Source organism: Falco biarmicus, chromosome 8, assembly GCF_023638135.1.
Source record: "Falco biarmicus isolate bFalBia1 chromosome 8, bFalBia1.pri, whole genome shotgun sequence".
NCBI classification, from domain to species: Eukaryota; Metazoa; Chordata; class Aves; order Falconiformes; family Falconidae; genus Falco; species Falco biarmicus.
This window is the reverse complement of record NC_079295.1, coordinates 47,648,988-47,672,785: the sequence shown is the minus strand read 5'-3', so window position 1 is coordinate 47,672,785 and position 23,798 is coordinate 47,648,988. Positions and strand designations below refer to the sequence as shown.

Below are 23,798 nucleotides of genomic sequence, written 5' to 3'. Positions count from 1 at the left end.
TCAATATGATATTATCTGTTCCTGCCTTGCTGTGATTACGATTTTTTCCCATGAAGCTCAAGCAGCTGCTTTGCTAAACATTCTTCCCTGGCTGCAACAAAATCACATGGAAACAAAGTTGGGGCTTCCCTTTCTCCTCGGTGACTCTGAAAACGCACTATGCATGTTAGTACAAAGATTTACTTTTATCTGGAATTTGTACCTGGGGACTGCCGGGTGGGTACTGGGAGGTGATCTTTAAGGTCCCTTCCAACCCAGACCATTCTATAATGAAGTTCTGGAAGAGGTTTGCTTAATTTTAAATATATTTCTAGGCCATGAGTGATTGTGTGCACAAGTGCTGAGAGAGCTCCTGTGAGTTTATTGCAGTTTTATGTTGGTGTCTGTTATTGAGCCTTGTATTGTGCTATATGCGGTTTTCCCATATCTAAGGATTCAGCCAGTCATGAATTCAAGTCAGTTCTTGGGATGCAGTTAAAAGCATCCTGCGAATAGGCTAGTCTATGTTTCTGAAAGGATTCTTTAATCGCTTTTACTTTGGAGAGGGGGGAAGGAAAACATCACCAACAAATTGTCTTGTAAATTTGGCTTTGGTCTACATCACCATGCATGTTATCAAGTGGCCACTGAGATTTGTCCTTCATGAGAAACATTTGGAGGAAATGAAGTATGTCAATAACCCTATGAACAACATGCCTAATTAAAGACAGGATGGGAAATTCAAAACTTGAGGTGTAAAGTGCACGCTTCTGCTGGAAAATAGACACGGGATCTTGTTAGGCTGCTGTTTGAGAGACCTGAAGTCAGGAGCTTGCTTTGCTTGAGACTTAATGTTGGTGGCGTTAGCCAAGCTGCTTGGCTGGAGCATCTCCTGCGCCCCGTTTTGCCCAGGTGGGGTGGTAGGACACTGAGGCTGGACCCTCTAGACAGTGCAGAGAGAAGGACCTTTTCTCCTCATGTATGACAGAGTAGCACAAATGTCATCGTCTCAATCTCCATGTGTGTCCTTCCCTCATTTCCAAAAGAAGTGTTGCACCATTCCCTTGACCTGTGTGTGCCGTCAGGGTAAAAGCATTGCAAATGGAGAGATGCGAAAGAGATGGTGGTAGTGGACACCACACCGGCAGCCTGGTTAGAAGTAATTATTTGGTGCTTTTAGATGTGAGACCATTCCTGTTTTCAGGCTGGGGTTTCCTCAAGAAAGGTGTTAGACTTTATAAAAAAATAAGGCACTTTAATCGCTCAGATTTCACCTCAGCTCTTTTAAAAACCAGATAGTCAGGAATTTCCACAGCTGCGAGGTGGAGCACAGCAAACATTAACAACGCCAGTAGCATTGCGTGGCCGTCTGGAAGAAGAGGGAAGAGCCCGGTCCCCTACAAACTGCACCAAGCCTCAGGCTCGGCAGAAAGGTGAAAAATAATGAAGCTCCGAAGAGAAGAAATTGCTGATGCATGACGCTTGGAAATCTGGAAGAATCCAAAAAGGGAGCTGAAAATACCCCCCAAAAATGACTATCTGTGGCTTGAACGAAATAGTGTCCGATCAGCATTCAGAAACCGCTGAATTCAGGCCGTTCCAATACTGGCATTTTCCAGACTGCCTGCCAGTCGGATGCAGAGGAGAACACGTGTAGAGCGTCTGCGGTCTCAGCGCTCGCAAGAAGGGGAAGGCGAGCTGAAAGTAAAGGGAATGAGAAGGTCCAGTAAAAAAACCCCTATTTTTTCTTACTGTGAGGAAGAGAGGGGGTATTGGGCTTGGGAGGAGATGGCTGCATGGCTGCAGTCTGTGAGCATCCCTTTTAATGAGCTGTGCCAGCAATAAATAGCACACGCTTTGGTCCCTGATGAGTTTTAAGAATTTTCTGAATGCCCATAACAGACAATTAATGCTTTTATGGTGATGTAGGAACTGAGACCTTCTCAATGTCTCCTGAGCTTTGTGTCCCTGACTTCTGCTGTAGTTGCTTTGGGGATGTGCCTGTCCTTTGCTGATGCCACCTGGACCACTTGAGCTTGAAGAAGCAGTGGGTAGTGCTCAGGTTTATTTTGCCCTTGTCTCTGATGGCTGAAATGAGTGCCTAAAAAGCCTTCTCCTCCTCGGCAGTCACAGCTGCCAAAAGGGTGCCTTTCCTCCCAAAGCAATAAGAAAAAAAATCCTGCCTTCTGCCGTGACCCTGCCACCTTCTAGCTGTAATGAGTTTTGGGTCTTCTCCCACAAGCAGATTCCTTGCCATCACAACTGGAAGGCAGCTATGCTGGCGGGAAGGATCCGGGCCTGGCTATGCCATGGAAGGGAGTCCCCGTTCTCTGACAGTGCTCAGCTGTTCTGTTCCTCATCCAGGAGCTGGTGGGATGGAGAAGGAGCGGGTGTTATGCTGGCGTGGCACATGGTGACTCCAGCCATGGGTGTTTGAGCATACGGTCGACAACGTACGCTTGGGAGCCTGGCTTCAGGCTGGCGCAGCTGGTATGGTTTGGTTTATACCTGAAGGTCTCAAGTGCTTTAGGAAGAACAAGCAGGAGATGAAACAGGGTCAGATGTGAGAGGGGAGCTCTAGCAGCAGCGGACATCACCCGCAGCTGCTGAGGCAGTGAAGGCCTCAGTGTGGAAGAGCAACAGGGAAGGGCTAAGAATAGGATGGCATGTGAACACCAGATAAATGTCAAAAAATGATGTGAAATGGCCTCAGCACTTGGCCAGGGACAGTCAAAAGGCTAGCAGTGTGTCTGTGTCCCCCGTGTGGTACGGGCCTGAGGGGGTATCCTCACCACAGAACCCGTTACTGCTCTGGCAGGCTTTTGCAGGGGTGAGTGCTGAAGTAGACCGAGGGGTACTTTGGGTTCTTAGTTTCAAATCGCACATTGTGCCGAGGCAGAGGGTGAACTCCGTGGCTGCTGAGAGCTGGGCTTGTCCTGTTGGGATCAGTGATGTTGCCCCAGGTTCCAGCAGGAACTTGCCTAAAGGTAACCTCAGTGTAAATCCCAAATAACATTTCTGCTGGTTGCATGGAAGGATCACAGGGCTGGATCCCCGTTTCAGCTGAGGCCTGATTATCCTCTTTTCTGCACTCATGAAACTCCAGCGACTTCAGCAGAGCCATTCCTGGAGCTCCTGTGTGAGACTGAAAGGAGATTAAGTGCCCAGCAGTGCCTCCCATTCCTCCTGTGTCTTGCACCTTTGTTAAGACCTTGCATTTCAAACCATTTTAGCCGGTGGGAGGCAAATCAAAGCTGTTAGGTTTTAGCTGTTGACAATGGTAGGATGCTGCGTGGTGTGCCCAGCCCCTTGCCTTTGTGCGAGGTTTGCTCAGCGGTGATTCTTGCCTTTATTTCATTTGCTTCTGCATCTGCATTTGTAACTGTTTTTTTCAAGTTAAGTTTCTGACTGGCAACTCATTAGGAGTAAATAGGCAAAAGGATATTGACTTTACACCTACTAATTTGGGGGTGCTAACAAGCAAATGTAAGAGCTGTGTAGTCACCGGGTAAATTGTTCCACTTGGGAAGACTGGAGGAGGGGAGATAAAAAGCATTGCTAAGAAACTGCACTTTTGTTTCTAGCTGCTAGCCCTGGTTGTTCTTGCAGCCATAACGAATTTGGGTGAACATTTGACGGTCTCCATTGCTGCAACCTGTTTTGAGCTTTGCCAGGATTTTCTGGTGCTGGAACTATTAGACCTGTGTGGGCACAAGAAGAAGCTAAGATCCTAATTAGAAGATGCTAAATATGTTCGCTCAGAAATGAGGTGCCCTTTACGGTGGCTGGTGGAACAAACCCTTCTTCCTGCGGCATATGTGAGAGCAGGGCGGCGGATGAGTCAGGGTGCGGATTGCTGCCGGTGCTGGCGTGCTGTCCGTCTGCTGCACTCGCAACGGGAGTTAGAGACAAACAGTAGCTTTAATGTAGCTCGTATAGGTGCTGACAGCAGCAAACATCAGCACTGTGGGATGCCCCATTAGGTAAAGGTGAATCAGTGTGTCTCCGTGGACTGTGGCTGCAGGGATGGCAGAGGGGCATAGGCATGGGCAGCTCACTCTTGCTGAGGTCTGTTCTCAGTTCTGCTGGTGCTGGGGCCCAAGCCAGCTGCAGGTGTGTCTGTCCCTCTCCAGCCACATCCCTGATGCAGTGACCGTGCATCCTTAGGTACGCTTAAATCAAGACAAGGATGCCAGCTTTCTCAGGAAGAGTGACCTGTTGCAGGAGAGCTGGAGCACAGCTAAGGAGTGATGGTCTCTAGCCCTGATGGTCCTGCTCTGAGCAGAAGGGTGAGCTGGATGACCTCTGGAGAGCCTTCCTAGCCTAAATTATTTTGTGATTTGGTGAGTTTCTTAAAACACTGTCAGAACAGAACTGGTAGATGAAGTCATCAGTGATCCGTTGCTTTGAAGGCAGTGGTTCTCCTTTGGATGCATTCAGTGGGACCCTTAGGAAGTGTCTTTTCATGATTTGCCCCTCCCACTTCTCCTTGTGATGTTTCGTATTAAGATTTTTAGGAATTTATATTATTTGTAAAATTGGATGTAGGCAGGGTTTTCCATTCTACCATTTCGGTCCTTCTGCCCTTTCCTCAGCTTGGGGTGACCCACTTATATCTGTGAAGATGAAACCATCTGCACACTGGTAGATAAACAGTAGTTGAAAAGCGTGTGCCGCAGGGTGGAGAGGCACACTTTGTACCAGCGCAATAACCAGTTATCATCTCTGCTCCTTTCTGGACACAAATCTGGTTTACTGCGTACTTCGAATGGAAGGGAGGAGTCCCCAGTCCTGCTGTATCTGATGTCAGTTTCCCATTCACTGGTTCCCACTCTGCGGCTGTGCCTTCCACCCTCACTCCTCCTCCTCAGTGCCTGACCTGGCTGTAGCCAATATCTGTCTCTCAGCAGGAGGAATCTGAGGAAACGCAGCAAACTTCAGCTCCTGGGGCTAAATTGTTGTGCTCTGCTACAGCAAACTGTGTTGAACTAATTGACAACCACCTTTAAATGTACCCCAATCAAGCAAATACATTGATTTATTTTTTCCTCTCTTACTGAGTGTTAAGCGACTTCCAGCTTCGTTCCCTCCCCAAGAACTGGGTAACTCATCTATTGTGTAGTAAAACTGATGGGCAGTTTTGACCTCTATACAATCCTTTCAGTACGTTGAGGGAGGAAGGAGTTTCTTATACTTGTATGAATGTTTGACCACTTAAAAAAAGCAAAACAAAAAAAGCCCAACCCAAAACCACACACAACAACAAAAGATGATCCATTTTCTCTGGATGTCTTTGAAAGAAGCTTAGTTTAGAGACAGACTGGAGGGAAAGGCTATTGATTTTGTTTGACCTCCAAACAGACTGCGGTCAGTATATTTTCCCTGTTGGAAGCAGTTCAGGGCTCTGAATTTCCATGTCAGTGTTTGTACTCTGAAGTGCACTGCAGCTTTTGCTGCTTCTTCAATAAAGAGCAAGCTGTAGGGAAAGGTAATGCTGGTATATATATATTTCCCTCTGGATCTGCCCTTCCTTTCTTTTTCTTTCCTATATAGCTCGGTCATATTGCTGGTTAAGCATTTACAAGTCCTTTTCACCGAATGTCACGCAGGTTAGTGGCTTAAGCCGGGACTACAAGCAACAGTTTTGCAATCCCTGTCTTGCTTTTTCCACCGCTGATCCAGGTCCTTTCCCAGCCTCTGCCTGCACTAGCACCCCTTGCTGTACCTGGTGCGAGGAGGGAGCCGCCTCCCTGTACACAGTAATAAACCCTCTAAAAAATACCATCCCCTCTTCTGCCCTGATTATTCTCAACCTTTACATAGGAAAGCCTTTCTGATTTGCACTTAGTCTCCTGCAGTGCAGCAGAACTTTCTGTTTGCTGACTACCACAGTACTGGAAACGCTCTGCTCGGTACAGGTTTACATCACTTTGTAGATATTCTTGTAAAATGGCATGTGACAACTGACGTGCCCTTTCGCTGGCAATTACCTAGTGAAGAATGGCTTCAAGGGATGGAAATACCTGTAGGATGTGTTGATTGTCAGGTTTCTAAATAAACTTCTTGGAGCGCCTTTGAGATGAGCAGTACCAGTCGGCATCTCTCCATGCTGAGGTGTTGACTGCGTTATCTCCTCCTAATTTAACAGCAATGCCTCACATGGCGTGTTTTCAGTTTGTGTGCTCCCACCCGCTTTGCGGCAGATTCAGCACAGCAAGTTTGCTGCTGTCAGCACATCAAAGGGCAGCCTGATAAACACTCCACGGTGTGATCAAGCTGTAGGCAGAAGGTTATTGATGTTGGATACCAGTTGCTGAGCTCCCCCGTTGGCTTTGGCACCACGACCTTCATTTCTAACCCACATGGACAGATGTTCCTCTTGGTCTTAATGCTGACCCCCTTTTTAGAGAAAGGGTTGGTCTTCATTGCCCCTGCCAGCCTCGCATCTGCTTCTGGCTGTGTTTTGGGTCAGGGTGGATCCTGCTGTTAGGGATGCGTGAGAGCCTGCGGTGTATGTGGTCTGCTGACAGTTCCACAGCATCAGTTTCTAACTTAAGTGCTTAATTTCCCAGAAAGTAACAGCCCACTGCATCCCTAAAAAATAATGAATGGTGGGAGATGTATTTGCACGGCCTGTGCCAAGTCAAGTTGAGGATGCAGCCTGTGTAGTGTAATGCTGGTGACTCCCTGGAGTGGGACTTCAAGGTTCCCCAGAGCATTTTCGTTCTGCCTTTAGCCCAAACCACCCTCCCTTCCATCTGAATATTCAATTGCGTTAACCCTTTGCAAATGGCTCAGCAAACACCTCTGAGGGTGGTGAGAACTAGGGACGTGTAACTGTTAAACCTCTGCGCAAACATGAAGGCAAGGAGTGACAGAGGGAGATTGTGGGAGGTGGCAGGCTGGCTCCCAGCGATCCTTCAGCCGCAGGCAGGGCGGGAGCCCACCCAGTGCTGCCCAGCACAGCCCAGTGCTGTTCACCCTGTGCATCCCCATGGCTGGAGCTGCTGGAGATGGGTCCCACGGGTGCTGCCTGCCCACCAGCCTGCCCGGCTGCCCAGCCACGCTGAGTACTGGTCTCTGGGTGCTGCTGCTGCTAATTGCCCCTTAGCTTCAGTTCCCAAGTCCTGCCTGGCAAGGTCCCCCCCTGCTTGCGCTGGGCCATTGGGTAGAAGAGGGCAATGCAGAGGGACTGCCATGCTGCCTGGGACAATTTAGTAGTAAGTATTACTAATACAGCAATAGTATCCATCAACCTGCTACTTGTCTTAGGATAGTAAGTAGTCCTGGGCTTGCAGTCTGAGCACAGACTGGTCTGTTTAAGTATTACCCAGCTCAAGGTTATCATGAAGCTTTGTTAATTAATCAGCAGAAAGTTTTTGCACAGCCCTGAGCGGCAGGTGATGCTCGATAGTAAAACATGTTGTTGGAAACGTAGCTTATCACTGGGAAAGCAGCAATGCTATATGTTACCGTATTGTAATGGCTTCCATAGGTGGCCTCAAGTACATTGTGCTGGTGGACCAGGAATATGACAGTTTCTTGTTAATGATCTAAATGAAAAACTAAGCACGTGTAGAAAAGCAAAGATGTCCTTGTGTTTTAAGTGCCTGTAATCTGTTTCTAAGAGCTGGGTACCAAAATATCCCTTTGATTCTCAAAGGTAATTGTACCTCTTAATTAGCTGGGAAAAAAACCCAAACAACAAAACACAGCCTGGGATCTTGCTACATAAATTATAATTAACCCCTTGGCACTGGAAGTTGAGATTTCCTGCCCCCGAGCACAAATGCAAAACGCATTAGCAGCACTTAACGTCAGGCACTCTCGCCCACTGCAGCCGAGGGGTCAGCTCGCTACCCCATAAATACTGCTGTGCTCCCAAGTCCGGTAGGAAAATGGCAGAGAAGCCACAGAAACCTGAGGGGAAGCACTAAATACACCATTTGGGGCTGTTTGACCTGCTTTTTTTTCAGAGCTGCAAATGCCCCAGCAGGAAGGACAACACAGGAAAAAAAAAACCAACCCAAAAAACCAACACAAAAACCCCAACTGAACCTGGGTAAGGAGATGGGAGCAAGGAGAGGGATGCTTCCCGGTGAGAGGTTTTGTTAGCCGACATGGCTGGTTGCTTCGCTGTGAGAATGGCTCTCGGCGCTCCCGCCGCACACACCTCCAGCAAAATAATTGTCTGGTGCCAGACACACTTGGCTGTGCCTGTTGTGTGCAGAGCGCGCCAGCCAGGGGCTGACGGCCACCCACTGCTGTCATTCACCAACATCCTGCTTTTTTGTCTCCTTTTCATCCCTGCCTGTTGGGGGATGAGCTTTAACTCCTCACACCGGAGGTGGACCTGCAGAGACACGGCAGGTCGGGGCAGCTGGCGGCGGGGAGGAGGGCACGCGGTGGCTGCTGTGGGGAGGCTGGGGGCTGGCACCTGCGTGCTTCCCCTCCCGCTGCCCTGAGCTACCAAGGGTCTCTGCTCACTTCGCGACCTCGGTGGAGGGCCAGGCCTGGGGAGCACCTGGATTTAGGGAAAGCCATCTGCTTTCCCCACCAAAGGCTTGCACTGAAGCTCCTTGTTTCAATTTAACTGGTTCCTTTGCTCCTTTGGGGTCCCGGGTGGAGAAATGACTCTCTTCTCCTATGGGTCAGTCTCAGGTGGCTGCAACTCTGTGCTGGGCTATAAAGCCCTTGCAGATAAGGTACTGTTTGCCAAGGGCTCTCTCTTGCCCCAGGGCTTGTGTGGCATGTCCTTCATCCAGGGTGGCGTTGGTGGTGAGGGCTGTGGTGGGCACCGGCAGCTCCTCCCGCAGCAGCAGTGGTCGCGGAGCTTGGGTGCTGGCTGCGAACATGGGGCATATTGGCAGGTTTCTAAGGTGGCTTCATCCTCCTGTGGGAAAGGTGAGGGGCAGCCCTGCTCCTCGGGCTCGGTGCAGAGATGTGGCTGTCGGGACAGTGCTCTGTATAAAAGCAGTGGGGAATTTCATTCTCCTATCTGCTCCAAAGACTGCAGAGGGAGATGGAGTAAGAGAGTAACAAGGTGTCCCAGTGGGGAGGAGGGACATTCTCACTGGCGTGGGGTAGTGAGTACTGGGAGGAGGGCTTGCCCTTTGGAGTTTATCCTTTGTCTGTATGTCTGAAGACTTTTCAAGTAAATCACGAGCTGATCAAAGAGCTGGCTGAAGAGCCCTCCAAGCTAAACGCGCTCTGTCTGCCCATGTTAGGGTGGGTGCAGGCTGAACACTTGCATCATCATCATCATCACCTGCCAGTGTGGCACTCGCCGCCTCAAAGGACCATCCCCTGTGGGCCACCCCCCCAGGTGGAGAGAGGAGGGGAGGATGCTCTAGTGCAGGGAGGAGAGAAAAGGGCTGAGAAAATTTTGGATGGAAATGTGGGGCTGAGTCTGAGCTTTAAGGATGATCTGGGTCTCCAAATATACTGAACTGGCAGTGCTGAGTCTTTAAACCCAGAACACCTCAAAATAGGTGATTAGAGATATTGCCTCTTTGCTTTGCTGCTCTTTCCTTTGCTGCTCTTGTTTATAATGCCACAGATGAGGACTGGCTCAGTTCTGTATTTGATTTACTTTTTATATTAAGATTTCACATGAGATCTCCTTTTCTTAATCCAAACACTTATGGTTTAAATGCAGAATAATATTTGAGATTTTTAAAGTACCTTTATTAAAACATAAAACTAATTTTACAGTTCCAACAGGTCTCATTTAAATACCCAGTGCCAGATGCCTTTGGTCCCAAATGACTCTAGGTGAAAAAAAAAAAAAAAAGACTTTTAAAACATCTCATGCAATTAATATGCAGTAAAAGGCAAGTAAATAGTCTTACCTAAGCTGTGCACTGGGGGTAATAGTTTAAGAAAAGCCCTGTAATTAATGTGTTTCCAAATACAAATACATGACACCAAAGGTGCTAAAGGCAGAGTTAATGTGATATCTGATTTTTTTTTTGTTATTTCTGTTGCTGCTGCTCTGAGAATAGTTGAAAGAATAGTGCTATGTCTGTAGGGAGAGACCTTTTCAAGTGGACTGATGCAGAGGACACTCCTCCAAGAGACTCGCTTTGCCTACAGTTGGTTCCAGAGGATGTGTCCCTGCATGTGCTATCAGTTCTTCTCCACGTCTTTCAACCCTTATCCAAAAATAGTCACACTCTCATATTTTTATCTAAGAGTGACGATTTTCTATACTTCATTTAATAATGCGTTATCTTTTATTTGGCAAAAGTGAGCTTCAGCAGCACCAGGATTAAAAAATCAGGTATCTCTGAAATTGTGTTTGAGTCCATTTCTGAGAGCAAGCCCAGTTTAAAATCCTAAAACATAGAGGAATTTTCCCCATGTGCCAGAACATTTTTTCTGGTAGGTTGTGCTGCTGCCTCTGCTCCTCTGGGTTCCAGAGCCACAAGAATCCCATTGAAAATACCGGAGCATCCTGCAACTTTATTTTCAGCATATTTTTATACTTGCTGGAAGAAGGGAAAGTTACAATGAGCCTCTTTGAGAAAATGTGTGAGCATGCTTGTATTTCTATCCATAAAATGAATTGTCATAATTTCAACTTTTACTGGCACAGATGAAGAAGGCTGCTTGGTAGAACTTAGCATCTTTGTATATCAGGCACGGCTGATAATCTTAATTCAAACAACGCTGCAAATGCTTTACGCATTTCTCCTCATTAGCCCCATTTTGGAGCGCTCACAAATACAACAGTAGAACCTGGATGGACTAACTTTTGGAGTACGTGAAACCATCATGGTGTTGGCATACAGGAAAGATTTATGTGTTTGGGACTCCTTGGTAAGAGGATACAGTGGTGCTAGCATCACACCTACTTCATTGCCAAGGATGAGCAGCCAGCCACCAGGCTGCCCAAGAGAGGTGGGTGAGTGCTTCAGAGTAAATGCGGTCTGTCCTACGCTTCTGGCAACAAGTAAAGCAGCTCTGGAGAAGCAAGAGTACGTGGGGTTCCCATAGCTGTCATTCTCCACTTATTGTTATTTTTGTGTACATCAGTATTTTTATTGGGTTCAGCTAAGACTGGTAACAAGAGAGTCAAAATAACTTCAGCAGGGTTTGTTCTTGCGGTAATTCTAACCCTCTGTGGGACAGAGAAGGTTCACGCTATTTCCAGACCCAGGAGACTCCAGTGCTTTGGATGCGTTTCAGCTAGGCGCTCAGGGCCAGGTCCTGAGGTCCTTGTCTGTTGGGCTTGACTATGTCAGTAGGAGTTTATTCAAATGAGAATGATCAAAGACATCAGGGTTTGGCTCTTTATTTTTCATTTTAGGTGCTTTTTCAAGCATAACAGAGCTTCTGAACTTTTTTGAGGCTCATCCTTCACTAATTCCAGACTCAGAGCCTGGCAGCTTGTCAAGCAGTTTTCCTGCCTCTGTAGAAATACTGTCCACTTGAGCCGTGTTTGGAGGCAGCAAGACACCCTGGTGAGATAGAGGAATTTCTGTGCTAACATTTTTAACGTTTCTCTTTCCAGGCCTACTTCTTAGTCATTGCAAGTTTGCAGGTGGCAAAGTTCAGTGCAGAATTTGTTCGCTGCTGCTCCCCGCCCAGGCGTTTTTAAAGCACACATCCTATCGCCTCCAGTTTTACTGGATCTTGTCTAAATAAGCTTATTCACTGTCATTGAAGCAACTGCCAAAATATTTTTAGTGTCTCTTATGGTGAATTATGTATAAAACATCTGTGAGAGGCCAAGTCTGATTCCCCACTGCTTAATCCTGTTTTCTTAGATCTACAAATGGGTGCAAATGGCTCTGTGTCAGAAGGACAGTATTTTACATTCATTTTTCACGTGGGTAAACGGCGATCAGCCTCTGGGTAGTACAGGCTTGGGCCAGTAATACAGTGCTTATACTTTTCATGTTGTGCTCAGATATTTTTTGTTTGTTTTTCACAGAATCACAGACTCAGGGATTTATTAAATTTTTATTTAAGTTTGGCAACATCTTTAACACCTACCTTGGTATTTATTCTGGTCAAATGTCAGTTAAACTATCAAATATTTTCTATGTGTGCGGACTGATAAAAGACCTTGAAGTAATGAATTTTCATTTAAGCTTCTCCCAAGATGTGGTGAATAGTCTATAGGGACAGTGCCTGGAAGCTTTGTCATCCTCTAGGAGCCTGGGCAGTCCTGAGGAGAGCACTGCTTTATTTCAGAATCTCCCTTTTTTTCCTTGATATTGCCATTCTGGCATAAGCAACCCATCTCCTACAGGGCGGGGAGCAGGCTCTGCCTGAGGATGCTCGGGGAGGACCAGCAGCTCAGCATCGTTCCCAGGGCATGTTTTGTTAGCCACTGCTGAACTCGTACTGGGATTTTTTTGGGTGGTTGTCCCTACAGGTGAGACCACTGTAATGGTGTGACAGGCTTAAGCAGCAGAGGTTTCACTCATGCATGAGTGATATTTTATTGCCTGAATATCTTGATCTGTGCACCCCGTAGGGTTAACTGCTGCGGCAGTGTGTCATGCTTGCACATCTGTCCTGGGCTGGGTACTCAGACTGGTGTGGTTGGCACCAGCGTGGATGTTTCTGCATGTCTTGGCCTTGTGTCATGCAGACGTGCCCAGTGAGCACCGAGGGGATTGCTCAGCATCCTGGAAATGGGACAGGATGCCTTCTCAGTGTTAGATGGTTGTTTGTGGCTGAGAGTGCCTGAAAGCATCTCCCAGGCTGTTATCGGCTAGTGTGGAGGTGGAACCCAGAGTGTGCCAGGAAGGGGAATGTTATCCCTTGTTTGACAAAAGTGTGGTCATCCTGCACTTTTCTCCATCACGTCAAGCCCTTGGGGTGGTTGCAGGTAGGCAGGGCGAGGAGGCAGCCCTGCTGGGGGCTGGGAAAGGGAGAAGCTTGCACCTCTGTGTCCAAAGCTGTGCTCCCAGCGTGTCCAACCGTGTGGCCAGTGGCAGAGGCGGCACCCTGAAGCCATGTAGGGGTCTTTATCAGCACTCGAGGGACTTCCGATGTGTGTGAAGTCCTTTGTGTGAAAGTATTTGCAGGATCAGGTTGCTGCAGTGTAAGTGCCTTTGAGGTCTTTGCTGCATTATAGATTTTCTTCTGATGTCTCCCATGCAAATATTTAACCTGTCTGGTTCCTGAGAGCTACTAAGGCCGTTAGGCGGGTGGCAGGTTGTCTCTGCAGTCTTTCCTTTGTTCACACAGAGCCCTGCTCACCTCCCCACCCCAGGATCGGGCAGCGAGAAGTGCTGCAGGGGACGTGGCACTTGGCGTATATTGACGTGTTGATGCTCTGAGGGGCTCACGCGCTCCAAAACACATCTTTTTCCCTAACTGCACCAGCCGACCAAGTAAAAGACAGGATGTTTAAAAGAAAGCCTCATTTAGAAAAATGGCATTTTTTAAAGCCTGGGTTAAGACTGGGTGTGCCGCTGCTGGTGCGGTCCCCCTGCACTAACCCTGGGTAGTTCCCTTGTGCAAAGTGGTGGCTTAAAAAAGGAAATACCTGGAGCCTTGATCTTGGAGCTGCTTTTACTCCTCCTCCCCACGACCATCCCTTTTAATAATTTGACATACATAGCATATGTTCATTCAAGACAGACTTGGTGAGCTAATTGCAGTGGTATGTGGGTCAGAGCTCTGCCCTCCTGAGCACCAACTTTATTGATTTCAGTGGTTACTCCTCATTTGCACCTGAATAATTGAGAAGGGAGTTGGGTTATATGCATTATATGCATTATATGCGTTATAACTATTTAAAATGATACAGTTTGGAGGAATATACAAGTGTGCAAACAAAACTTGAGGATGCAGCCTCACTTGTTCATAGCCCACGGGCTTTATTAGACCCTCCAGACTTTACCTAATTTTGGCGTTTTTCCCTCATTACATCATGAATGTGAAGTGCTGACAGGGTCATTCTCTCCTATGTTGTGGTCATGTAAGGGATTCACAGGGTTTTGGTGGGGGGTAGGCCGTGTTTGAACAGGTTTAAACTATTTTAAGCACCCTTGGCCATGCTGGGGTTCATGCTGGAGGATTCAATCTTATCAGAGAGGAAATTTTACTCTCCCATCAGATGCAATACATGCTGTGAACTATGGAAAAGCGCTTTCTCTCAGTTCATGGCACCCGAGTAACTAAATTGGAGAGTTGCTCTCCGTCACCGACACTGTGGTCTCAGCCTTGGTGTATCTGCGCATCCTTCCTCTTCATTAGCTGGAAATGGTTTCAAGGGCAACAAAGGCAACAAGATCTTGGTCCCCTCTGAAAGCCTTTTCCCCAGGAGATCTGTTTTGGCTGGCCTGCTTCGAGGTGCCCGTGCTCAGCGTAAGTGGCTGTACTTTCTTTCTCTCTGTGGTTTCTTTTGTGGAATTTTTACCTGGGGGGAAAAATAAAAAAGCAAAGGTGGATAGATTCGAAGTATCCAGTCCTTCTGTGCCTTTTTTGTGTTTCCCCCTTTATCTCTTTACTTATCTGAAGCTGGCTGGTGCTTAGGATTTTGTGATAGGTGCATGTAAACCTTACACTTCTCAGGTGCCGCCTTCTCCTTTCTTTCCCTGTGCTTTTCTGGCTCCTGTCCTCCCACTTCCAGGAAATATTTGAAAGATAATTTGGCATATTTTCTGCCACCTTCACATATCTCCCTGACTTCATGTTTTCTTAGCTGGAAGATAGCTTTTCAACATATATATATATATGTAATCCTTTTCACCTAGACTTGTGAGGAATTCTAGTCTCTTCCAGTGGGAGTTTTCAGGAAGGTTTAGGTTAAATGGGCCAATAAGGCAAAAACGTGTAGCAGAAGATCTCACCCTCTAAAGACATCTTTTCTCTTTCGCTACCTCCCGCTCCCCCCAGTATATCAGAATATCTAGATGTCAAAGAATTTAAACAATAATACCTGATCTGACGGCTAGAGTGCAGAGCTTTTGAAAATGAAGATTGTAATCTCTCTGCAGTGTATCCAGGGACCAGTGGGGCTGAAGTCAGGTGTCCTGAGCAGCAGGCTGCCGTGGGGACACTTGGTGGGACTTATTTTACCTGAGCTTTCAGTGGAAATTGCTTTGGAGATTTTCCCTGGTGCTTTCGTGTTGCAGCTGTAGCATCTTAAACATAGAGATGAGAGCACGAGCCAAGTCCAGTTTAACTTAAATCCTCTCGGTGCTGACTGAGCTCCTCTGCTGCTGCATGGCAGTGGGGTGAGAGACCTCAGCAGCCCCTTTGCTGGGCCAGCCTCTGTCCCCCTGAAACTCTTGTTGCAGCGTTCAGGGCTGGGATTCATCCCAGCTGATTTTAACTGATAGATGTGTTGTGCAAGGTCCCAGTCTGGGCTCCTAAGAGGATTTAGGGAGATGCCTGCTGGAAAAAGGAGAATAGGCTGGAAGGGGTGCCTTAGGCTGGAAGCCATGTGGGTTATGAACCCAACCCTAAAGCCGCACTGATATCTTTTGTAGGAAAGAGGTCAAGGATCCCTATAAATAAGAATGTTTCCACCATCTTAAGACTCAAATTTTTCAGAAGTGGGTACCCATGGGTGGCCTTAGCCTGTACTTTGGCAGGTAGGGTCACAGTGGAGAGCAGATGGCATCTGCTGAACCTCCTCCCCTCCACTCCTCTCTCTTAGACGTTGGGTGCAGGATGAGCTCTGGGGCTCGCAGGCCTCCTCGGGGCACTGGGGTATGTGTGCTGGTGTATTTACTGCTGGAGGTGTTGCACTGGATGCTTGCCCATCAGCTGCTGCTCAGCCCGTGCTGTGGCACTAGCCGGGGAGGGATCTCAGCACTGGCATAACCTTTGCAGCCCACAGGAAAGGTGACTTCCATTTAGTTCTAAATTATGACATTATTTTATTAGATCTTTAAACTTTATTTAAATTCTTTATTTAAAAAAGGGGAGGAAGGTATCATATTTTAATTAGTAGCGGTGCCAAAGGAGACCTAGATTAATTATTTGAAATCACTCCATCCAGATGGTTTTAATTTTCACAGCAGGGAACCGGCATCTTTTTAAGGTGATATTTTTCAAATTAAAATCAGCTTGGATATTACTCATACTGGCTGCAGAGTGAGGGGGTGGGGAACACGAGCCGGTGTGCCCTGTGTTTGTCCACCCAAGCGCGAGCTGCCAGTGGGAACCCACGTCGCAGAGGTGCGGGTTGCCGGCTGTCCGTCGGGACCGCAGCTTGAGGCTCTTGCGTTGGAGCGTTTTATCAGCGTTGGCTCCTACTCTGACTGGTGAAAGCTGGTGTCTGCTGTTCAGCGGTATTCTTAGCAGCTTTAGTCACGGCACTGAGACCGGAGCAGGCGGGGAACGCCTCGCAGCTCAGATGGGAGCTTGCTGCATCCTGTCCTTGCCTGCGTTCAAGCTGTGCAGCCCTCGCTGAACCCCTTCGGTGGGTGGCCCTGGGTCTGTCTCTGTGCCCAGCTGGATTTGACACGTGATAAACTCCTCGGCACTGACTGCTGGCTATCGTTCTTGGGCTAGTCCTTGGCACCTCTTGTGCTGGCTCCATAACGGTCCCTCGTGTGCAGGCTGCTGGTCTCTCCCTCTGAGGCTGGCCATTAGGCCTCTGCTCATGGCGGGGGAAGATATTTCACAGTCACCTTTTTAAAGACACTCATACTTTTGGCTATTCCCTTCTCTATTAATGCTGCGTTGTACCTGAGCAGACTCCTTGAACTTCTCAGAGCAGTGGACATTCACCAAGTTACATGCCATACTGGTTAACCTCCTCTTGAAGACTGGTCTTTGACCCTGTGTTGTCCTCCGCCATCCTGGCTTAGCTTATCTTGATATCCTTACTGCGATATTTCTGGCTCACGTGGCCCTTCCTTACCTATAGTAGTCACTGGCTCCATGCCACCTTGGCAGGTGCGGAGGGAAAGCCTGCAGCACCCAGTTGTCGCTCGCAAGCTGCTCTCCATCATGGATACCCAAAGCCATGGTGTGTCTCTGAAAGGCTTAGATAAATATCCATATTTATGCATGACTGCAAATAGTATTCTGCTATAATACAGGCTTTATCCCACTTGCTGTGGGAAAGAAGTTATTCTTTAAATATCCCCTGTGATAACAAGTTTAACAGATAGACCTAAATAAATGTAAGCAGCTAGTAACTGGAAAACCCTGAACTTGCATATGTGACTGAGCTGCAAAGGAAAAACTCCTTTTAGGGCCCTTGTGAGTTAAAGGTTTGTGATATTTGCACTGCTGCAGAAGCCAAAAGCTGACTTTACAAGTGGGAAAAATATTAATGTGTTTAAATGAAACAAACTCCTATTTCTATCCCCATGGTAAATCCTTACAGTGAGCATATTTGCTCTTAGAGGGTTTTAAAGTTTGAAATATGAATGCCAAAAAGAATGTGACTTTTTGCAGCACAGATCAAACATTCTCCAGAGTTTGGCAAAAGCCATGTTTCTACGGTAGGGCTTGGGTCTTACAAGCATGAGTATTTCCAGAGCAGGACCGTGGATTTGCACTTGCTGACACTTACACATTCTTGTGTTGTGTTTTGACCATGTCTCCTTTCTCCCCCTCTGTATCGGAGATGGATCTGAACCAAAATGTCCAGTCTGCCTGTTCCTGCCTCTTCAGGGAAATTCCTGGAACCCGAACCTTGAGCATGACTGGAATTCATGTTTAGATCAGAGATGGAATAAAACGCTGAATTTGGACTTGTCTAGGTTTTTGAGATGGTGATGGCACGCTACACATCTGGGTGGTAGTTTGGCTACTTCTGCAAATACAGTTGTACTAGGGCAGGTGGTTTATGGAGGTGCAGCAGAAATCTGTCCTCTACCGTGGCTCCTGGCAGTGCTGCAAACGAGCTCTGGCCTCACCAAATGTGTGAGGCACTATGAAATTGGGCATATTTCCCCCAGGTAGAGCAGGAGTCATGGACCTGGACTGCCAGAAAGTAATTAGTGACCTCCTGGGAACATGGCTAGACACACAGAGGATGTCTGCAGGGCGGGTGTTCATCAGACAGAATAAGCAGTGCCAAATTTCTCCCCTGCTAGCTGTTGTGGTGAGCTTCGGGACATCACTGCGATGTTTTGCGCCATGAGCATGTGGCTGGACCACTTCTGTGCAGTGTTTGAGGGCTGCTGGCTGTGGGGACAGGAGTTTTGTTCTTGCTGTGCTAATCTTTTATCTTCATGAGAATAAAAGCCACATTCTTACTGTCCAAGAACCCTTATGCAGCGTGAAGGAGAGCATTAGCATTGAGCTTGATATTGCTGATGGGCTGGTGGGGTTGGTGCGGATGGATGAAGCACACACGTGTGTATGCACACTCTGTGCTAAACGGGCATTAAATCTGGAGCATCCACATAGGAGCCAGTGCAGACGTGTCAGATCTGCACCTGTGACCAAGCCCAGAGCTCAGCCCCCTGGGTGGTTCCTTGGGCTCTTGCCTTGCAGAGCGTTCCAGCATCGTGTGGTTCGTGTAGAGGTGATGGGACAACATGCTGATGAGCTTTGCATGCTCTGACTTAATGGGACCACATTGGTAAATGTTTTTTTTTTCCTTCTTCCTTTACAAGCCCAGCTTCTAGTGGAAACAGACACTTTTGGCAGTCAAGTCCGGATCAAAGGGAAGGAGACAGACTTCTACCTTTGCATGAACAGGAAAGGCAAGCTAGTGGGGAAGGTAAGTGTTTCCCATTAATTCATTTGTAACATGAGTGTTACCTTTAGCAGCCTCCTGAAGGCTGTAATGATGTGTTCGAGCTTCGCCTGTCAGCCTCAAATGAAAAGCAGGACGGAGGGGACGTGGGGTTTACAGGGCAGCCCATGCCCTCCCCGAGCCCTCCCCCACACCCCTAAAATCGAGCTCTGCAGCCACCCCTGGGATTCTCTGATGATGCTTCGGGTGTGGTGGGTTCATGCTTTGTGGTTGTGTTAAACTGACATGAGATGTCATCTCAGCATCCCAGTGTCGTGGCCGTCTCCATAATAACTTCGTTACTTGATCTTTCTTTGGAGGGAAATTCAAAGTAAAAGGGCAAGTGGAGCACTGTGCTGGGGAGGTTGGTGCTGGGGAGGTTGGTGCTGGGGAGGTGGGCAACGTCAGGCCCCTTTCAGCGGGGAGCCATGGGAAGCTGTGACAGAGCTAATACTGGAATCTGAACATGGTACCGGGGCTGGGCCTCATGGTTCTAGCATTACAGGGATATTTTATTACTCTGGATCCCCACACAATGGAAACAAACTCAGCATATTCACCCATCCAGCTTAACTTCTTTGCTGAAGTCATATTTTTTATGTATTAACTTGGTTTTGTAACTTAGGCAGTTCTTCTGTGTTGTTGGTGAACCTAGAAGCTTGCTAACCAGGCAGGAGCTCGCTCATACCTAAATTATCTCCAAAAAATAAATGTAAAATAAAATAAAGACCCCCTCCTCCACTGCGTGCGCTTTGCACCACCAGGAATTGAAATCTAGCATCTCTGTGGCTGTGAAAAAGGGAAGCTGAGTTTTGTTTTGAGTCAACACAGCAAAAGCCATACTCCCGAACAGAAACCAGAAAACAAATTGCTCTGATGAAAATTTATTTACTTTTGCGGTCCTGAGCATGACACCTGCGGGACAAGCGCCTGCCCCGGGCATCCCTCCTGCCACTTCTGTTTTCCTCATGAGCAGTGTGGATGCCTCTGTCGAGACTAAGCCCAGATCTTTGGCAGGCAGCTGCTAGCCGTGGCTGCCTGCCTGGGCCACTGCCGAGCTGCTTTGGCCAAGCAGGTAGCGTCCAGGGCGCTGCTCAGAGTTGGCAGGGACTTGGAAATTGGTGCTCCAGGAGGACTGGACCAAAGCAGCTGGTTCTCTCTGCTCCCTGTACCTCTGCGGTGCCATTGCTGCTTTGAATGAGATTTTGGATCTTGGACAAGGAAATTTGTTTTCTAACCAGATTTAGACCTCTCAGGATACATGTGGATGCTTTTGAGGATTGCACTGAACACAAACCTGGAGTTTTATTTTTTTGGGGTGTGTGTGTGTGCCTTAGTTTGATTTAATTTTTATTTTTTTGTGTGCCTTAATTTCCCATCCTTTAAATGTGATAATAGCACTTTTTCCTGAAATGTTATAAGGATAATTTTGTGGGTATTGATGAGGTGCTGATACCACAGTAACGGAGACCTTAAAGTATTCAAATTAGATGGGGTAAAATGAGCATGAAATCTTACCTTTTCCTTTAATAGCCTTTACGCCAGGGTGGATCAGCAGTGGTACACAGTGCAACCCACATCCTTTCCTGGTTTGTGCTGAGTGTCCAGGAGCATCTTGGCGAAGTCAGAGGCTGTTTTTCAAAATGTGTCGTATATTTAGGCAAGATTCATCCCTTGATTTCGCCTGTTGGGCACCAAGGCAGGACAGTTCTTTAGCTTGTCACCTTTCATGCAGCGTAAAGTTTTTGGTTATTTTTCTTGATGTGCTTTTCATAATGTTAAGTTGGCAAATGGTTTGCTGTTACAAGAATAGAATTTTTTTTTTTTTTAAAGTATGAACCTTCCCATCCCAGACTGCTGACAAGTTCACAAACCAGCCGACCTGAGCAGGAGGGGGTACGGAGAATGGTGTTTGGAAGGAAAATGTTCCAGACTCATTGCCCATATTAACAGCTTCTCATGAGCAAAAAAAGAAAATAATAGCATGTCTTCTTGATACCAAAGAGTGTGGTTTTAATTAGTATCATAGTTTCAGCTCTTTTTGTGGCAAGAATTTGAGGGAGTGTTTTTAGCTTGAATGCTCTAAACAGCTAGTAAACCCCAAGGAAAACATTAGATAAAAGTTACGCCTGGGTTTATACAAATGTTTAAGTTCAGTCTGGGGGTGGAGGGGAATGAAACCCATAAACTGATTGTTTCACGGTTGCCCCGGTATGTTCATTTGGCAAGAGAGGAGCCATGGGACCAAACCGGGTCTTTTTCTCTGCTCATTTCCTATTGCCTTACACTGCATAATCCCTAACAATACCAGCGTATGCCATCTGGCTTTGTTCTCCTCCTCAGTCAGCAGTTTTGGATCCCCCCCAGTTGAAAACCTGCTTTGAATTTAGTCCTTTTTGTTTCCCATAATCACCTACAAAGGGTATTACAGACCGGAGCAGGTTGTTGTTGTTCTCAGCTGGAACTGGTGCCGAATGCAAGAGCTCCAGGGGCAGGGAGGGCTTGCTCCCCACCTCGGAGCCGGTGGTGTTGCAGGAGAACAGACTAACCACAGGGCTGGGATGAGCAGCCTTTTCCTCTTCATGTCTTTATCAGAAACTGCACCTATGCCAGCGGGACTGGTGGCCATTGGACAGAGCTTTCTCAGGAGCCCCAAACCTTGTGTTTTCTCCCTCACTTGCTTGTTACCAACTGCGTGTTCATGGCCAGTGTTGGCCAAAAGGCTCAGAGTTGTTTTGCGCAGGCTTCTAATTTTATTTATTGTGGCAGCATGCAACTGCTGAGGTCACTGAAGCTCTATATGCTGCTTATGAAAACTGGAGACAGGGCAGGTATTGTACAGGGAGTGAACTTTCTGTTGAAAGTGGCCAGCACTGGGGGAAAACAAATTGGGTTGTGTTTCTTCATTGATTCTTGGTGTTATATTGAAGAAAGGCTCAAGAAATGTTTATTTTTTTCCTTCTGACCATATTTTTTTGCCTGTCGGTTTTTGGTGCCTCTATGTATAGACACGTAGAAATTGTAGGTCCTGAGTTTTCTGATTTTGCTGAAGTTCTCTATGGAACACTGAACTTTATCATAGAATAGTTTGGGCTGGAAGGGACTTTCAAAGGCCATCTAGTCCAAGCCCTCTGCAATAAGCAGGGGCATCTTCAACTAGATCAGTTTGCTCCAAGCCCCATCCAGCCTGACCTTGAATGTTTCGAGGGATGGGGCATCTACCACCGCTCTGGGGAACCTGGGCCAGTGCTCAGTACCTTCTTGTAACAGCAAACCATTTGCCAACTTAACATTATGAAAAGCACATCAAGAAAAATAACCAAAAACTTTACGCTGCATGAAAGGTGACAAGCCAGTACCACCTTCATCGTAAAGAATTTCTTCCTTTCATCTAGTCTAAATCTACCCTCTTTTAATTTAATGTCATTACCCCTTGTCCTATTGCAACAGGCCCTGCTAAAAGGTTGGTCCCTGTCTTTCTTACTGGCCCCTTTTAAGTGCTGAAAGGCTGCAATAAGGTCTCCCTGGAGCCTTCTCTTCTCCAGGATTTATGGTGGAGTTATATTGCAACAAGAAAGTATGAAAACTCAGAACAAGAATGCTAGGTGCTTTTCTTCAAAATCTTTTGGCTTATTATTATTATTCCTGTTTATTCATCTCAAGCTTCTTACAGACATGGGGGAGAAGGGGACTATGAAAGGTTCAGCTGTGCTTCCAAGGACAGCTGCAATGTGACTTATCCACTCATGACAAGGTGCAACATGCCTGGTCACCTCAGACACAAGAACTCTGAATTTTTGCAATAATTCAGTATTAGGGGGGAAGAGGAGCTAAAGGTCTCTTGAGGAGCTCTGAGTTTCTAACTGTGGTTCTCCTGGGGAGCCCTTCTGTGTTATTTTCTCTGTGCCTCAGCTTCTCTTATCTCATATGTTGAGATAAGGGTGTCAATAAAGCGGGGACTTCATGTTTGTAGAAGACTGACAAAGGTAAGTCTTTTAAGTCTCCAGAGCAAGGATTAGCAGCCCCAGGGTGTGAGCAGGTGGCTGTTAATTAGCTTGGCCACCTCTGACTGCTCTTGCTGAGCCTGTCCTTACAACAAATCCATGCTTTCTGGAATTGCAAGGCGCTGCAGAGATTTCCCAATCCCCTTGTCAGGAGAGTGTCTGCAAGCAGTCCGTGATCTCTGTGGAGCTTAAACTGGATCTGTCGGCACCACTACAAGATGACCAAAGCCATGGCTTTTCCTTTTGGTGCTGCTAGGGTGAGCGGCTGGGACATGGTGATGAGAGCATCTCCTAATCCCCAGGCGTTGTTGCCAGGGAATTTCCTGTGGCTCTCTACCAGCCACCCATGGGATCATGTGCTCTGGTCAACACCAGCACTCGGGTTCTAGCAGCTATCCGTAAGACGTATTTTGCACTCCCAGCTATAAAGGGAGAGGAGAGAATAGACCTGTTTTTCTGGGCTGACCAAGGGCAGAGGAGGATGGACTGTGTCTTCCTGCAGAGCTGCCAAGTGGGAGGAGAGTCTTCTTATTGCAGAGTGTCTCGAGGGAGACATCAGTTTTCAGAGCAAGATATAGAAGAAGGGAAGGTAAGTAATGACTGGAAGGAATCCAGAAGATTTGAGAAGTATGGAGAAAGAGTTAAGCACATCTTTGATTTGATCCAGAAGTTTCTTCAGAAGATGCTCCAAGCAATCCCACTAGTGTTCTTCTGTGGCATTAGGTGGATTAGATTTTTTCCAGATCCAGCAGATTATTGTTCCCTGTTGGTTTCATTCTGAGAACAGCTCCATCTTTCAGTGCGTTACGTCTTTCCTTGAGCTCTTCCAGGAAGGAGAAGCAGGTGGTGGGTGTCGGAGCCATCTTCTCAGGGTGGGATGGGACTTGGAATGCAGGCGGAGTCTGGGCAGTGTGGTGACTGTCAGACGCGTGCTGTGCTCCTGTGTCATGCTGCTCCATGTGAGACGGCTGGAATCTGGATACTGAGAGTCCGCAGGAAACTCCCACACTGCTGTAAATGGGGGTGAGTCCTTCTGAGGTAGGGTGTGGCCACAGAGAAAATTCCAGAAATAGGGGCAGAGTTAGAAAAGTGATAGACAGAATGGGGGATCTATCACAGGTATTGCCCCTGCCAGCCCTACA

At 47.3% G+C, this 23,798-nt stretch overlaps 1 protein-coding gene across 1 annotated transcript in view; it reads left to right on the top strand.

Moving 5' to 3' along the window:
- FGF18 (fibroblast growth factor 18) overlaps positions 1-23,798 on the top strand; it is a 73,323-nt gene that overhangs the window by 35,601 nt on the left and 13,924 nt on the right. Inside the window, exon 4 of the mRNA XM_056348611.1 lies at positions 18,531-18,637. Coding sequence (XP_056204586.1) covers positions 18,531-18,637 — 107 coding nt within the window. The remainder of the gene's footprint in view (positions 1-18,530; positions 18,638-23,798) is intronic.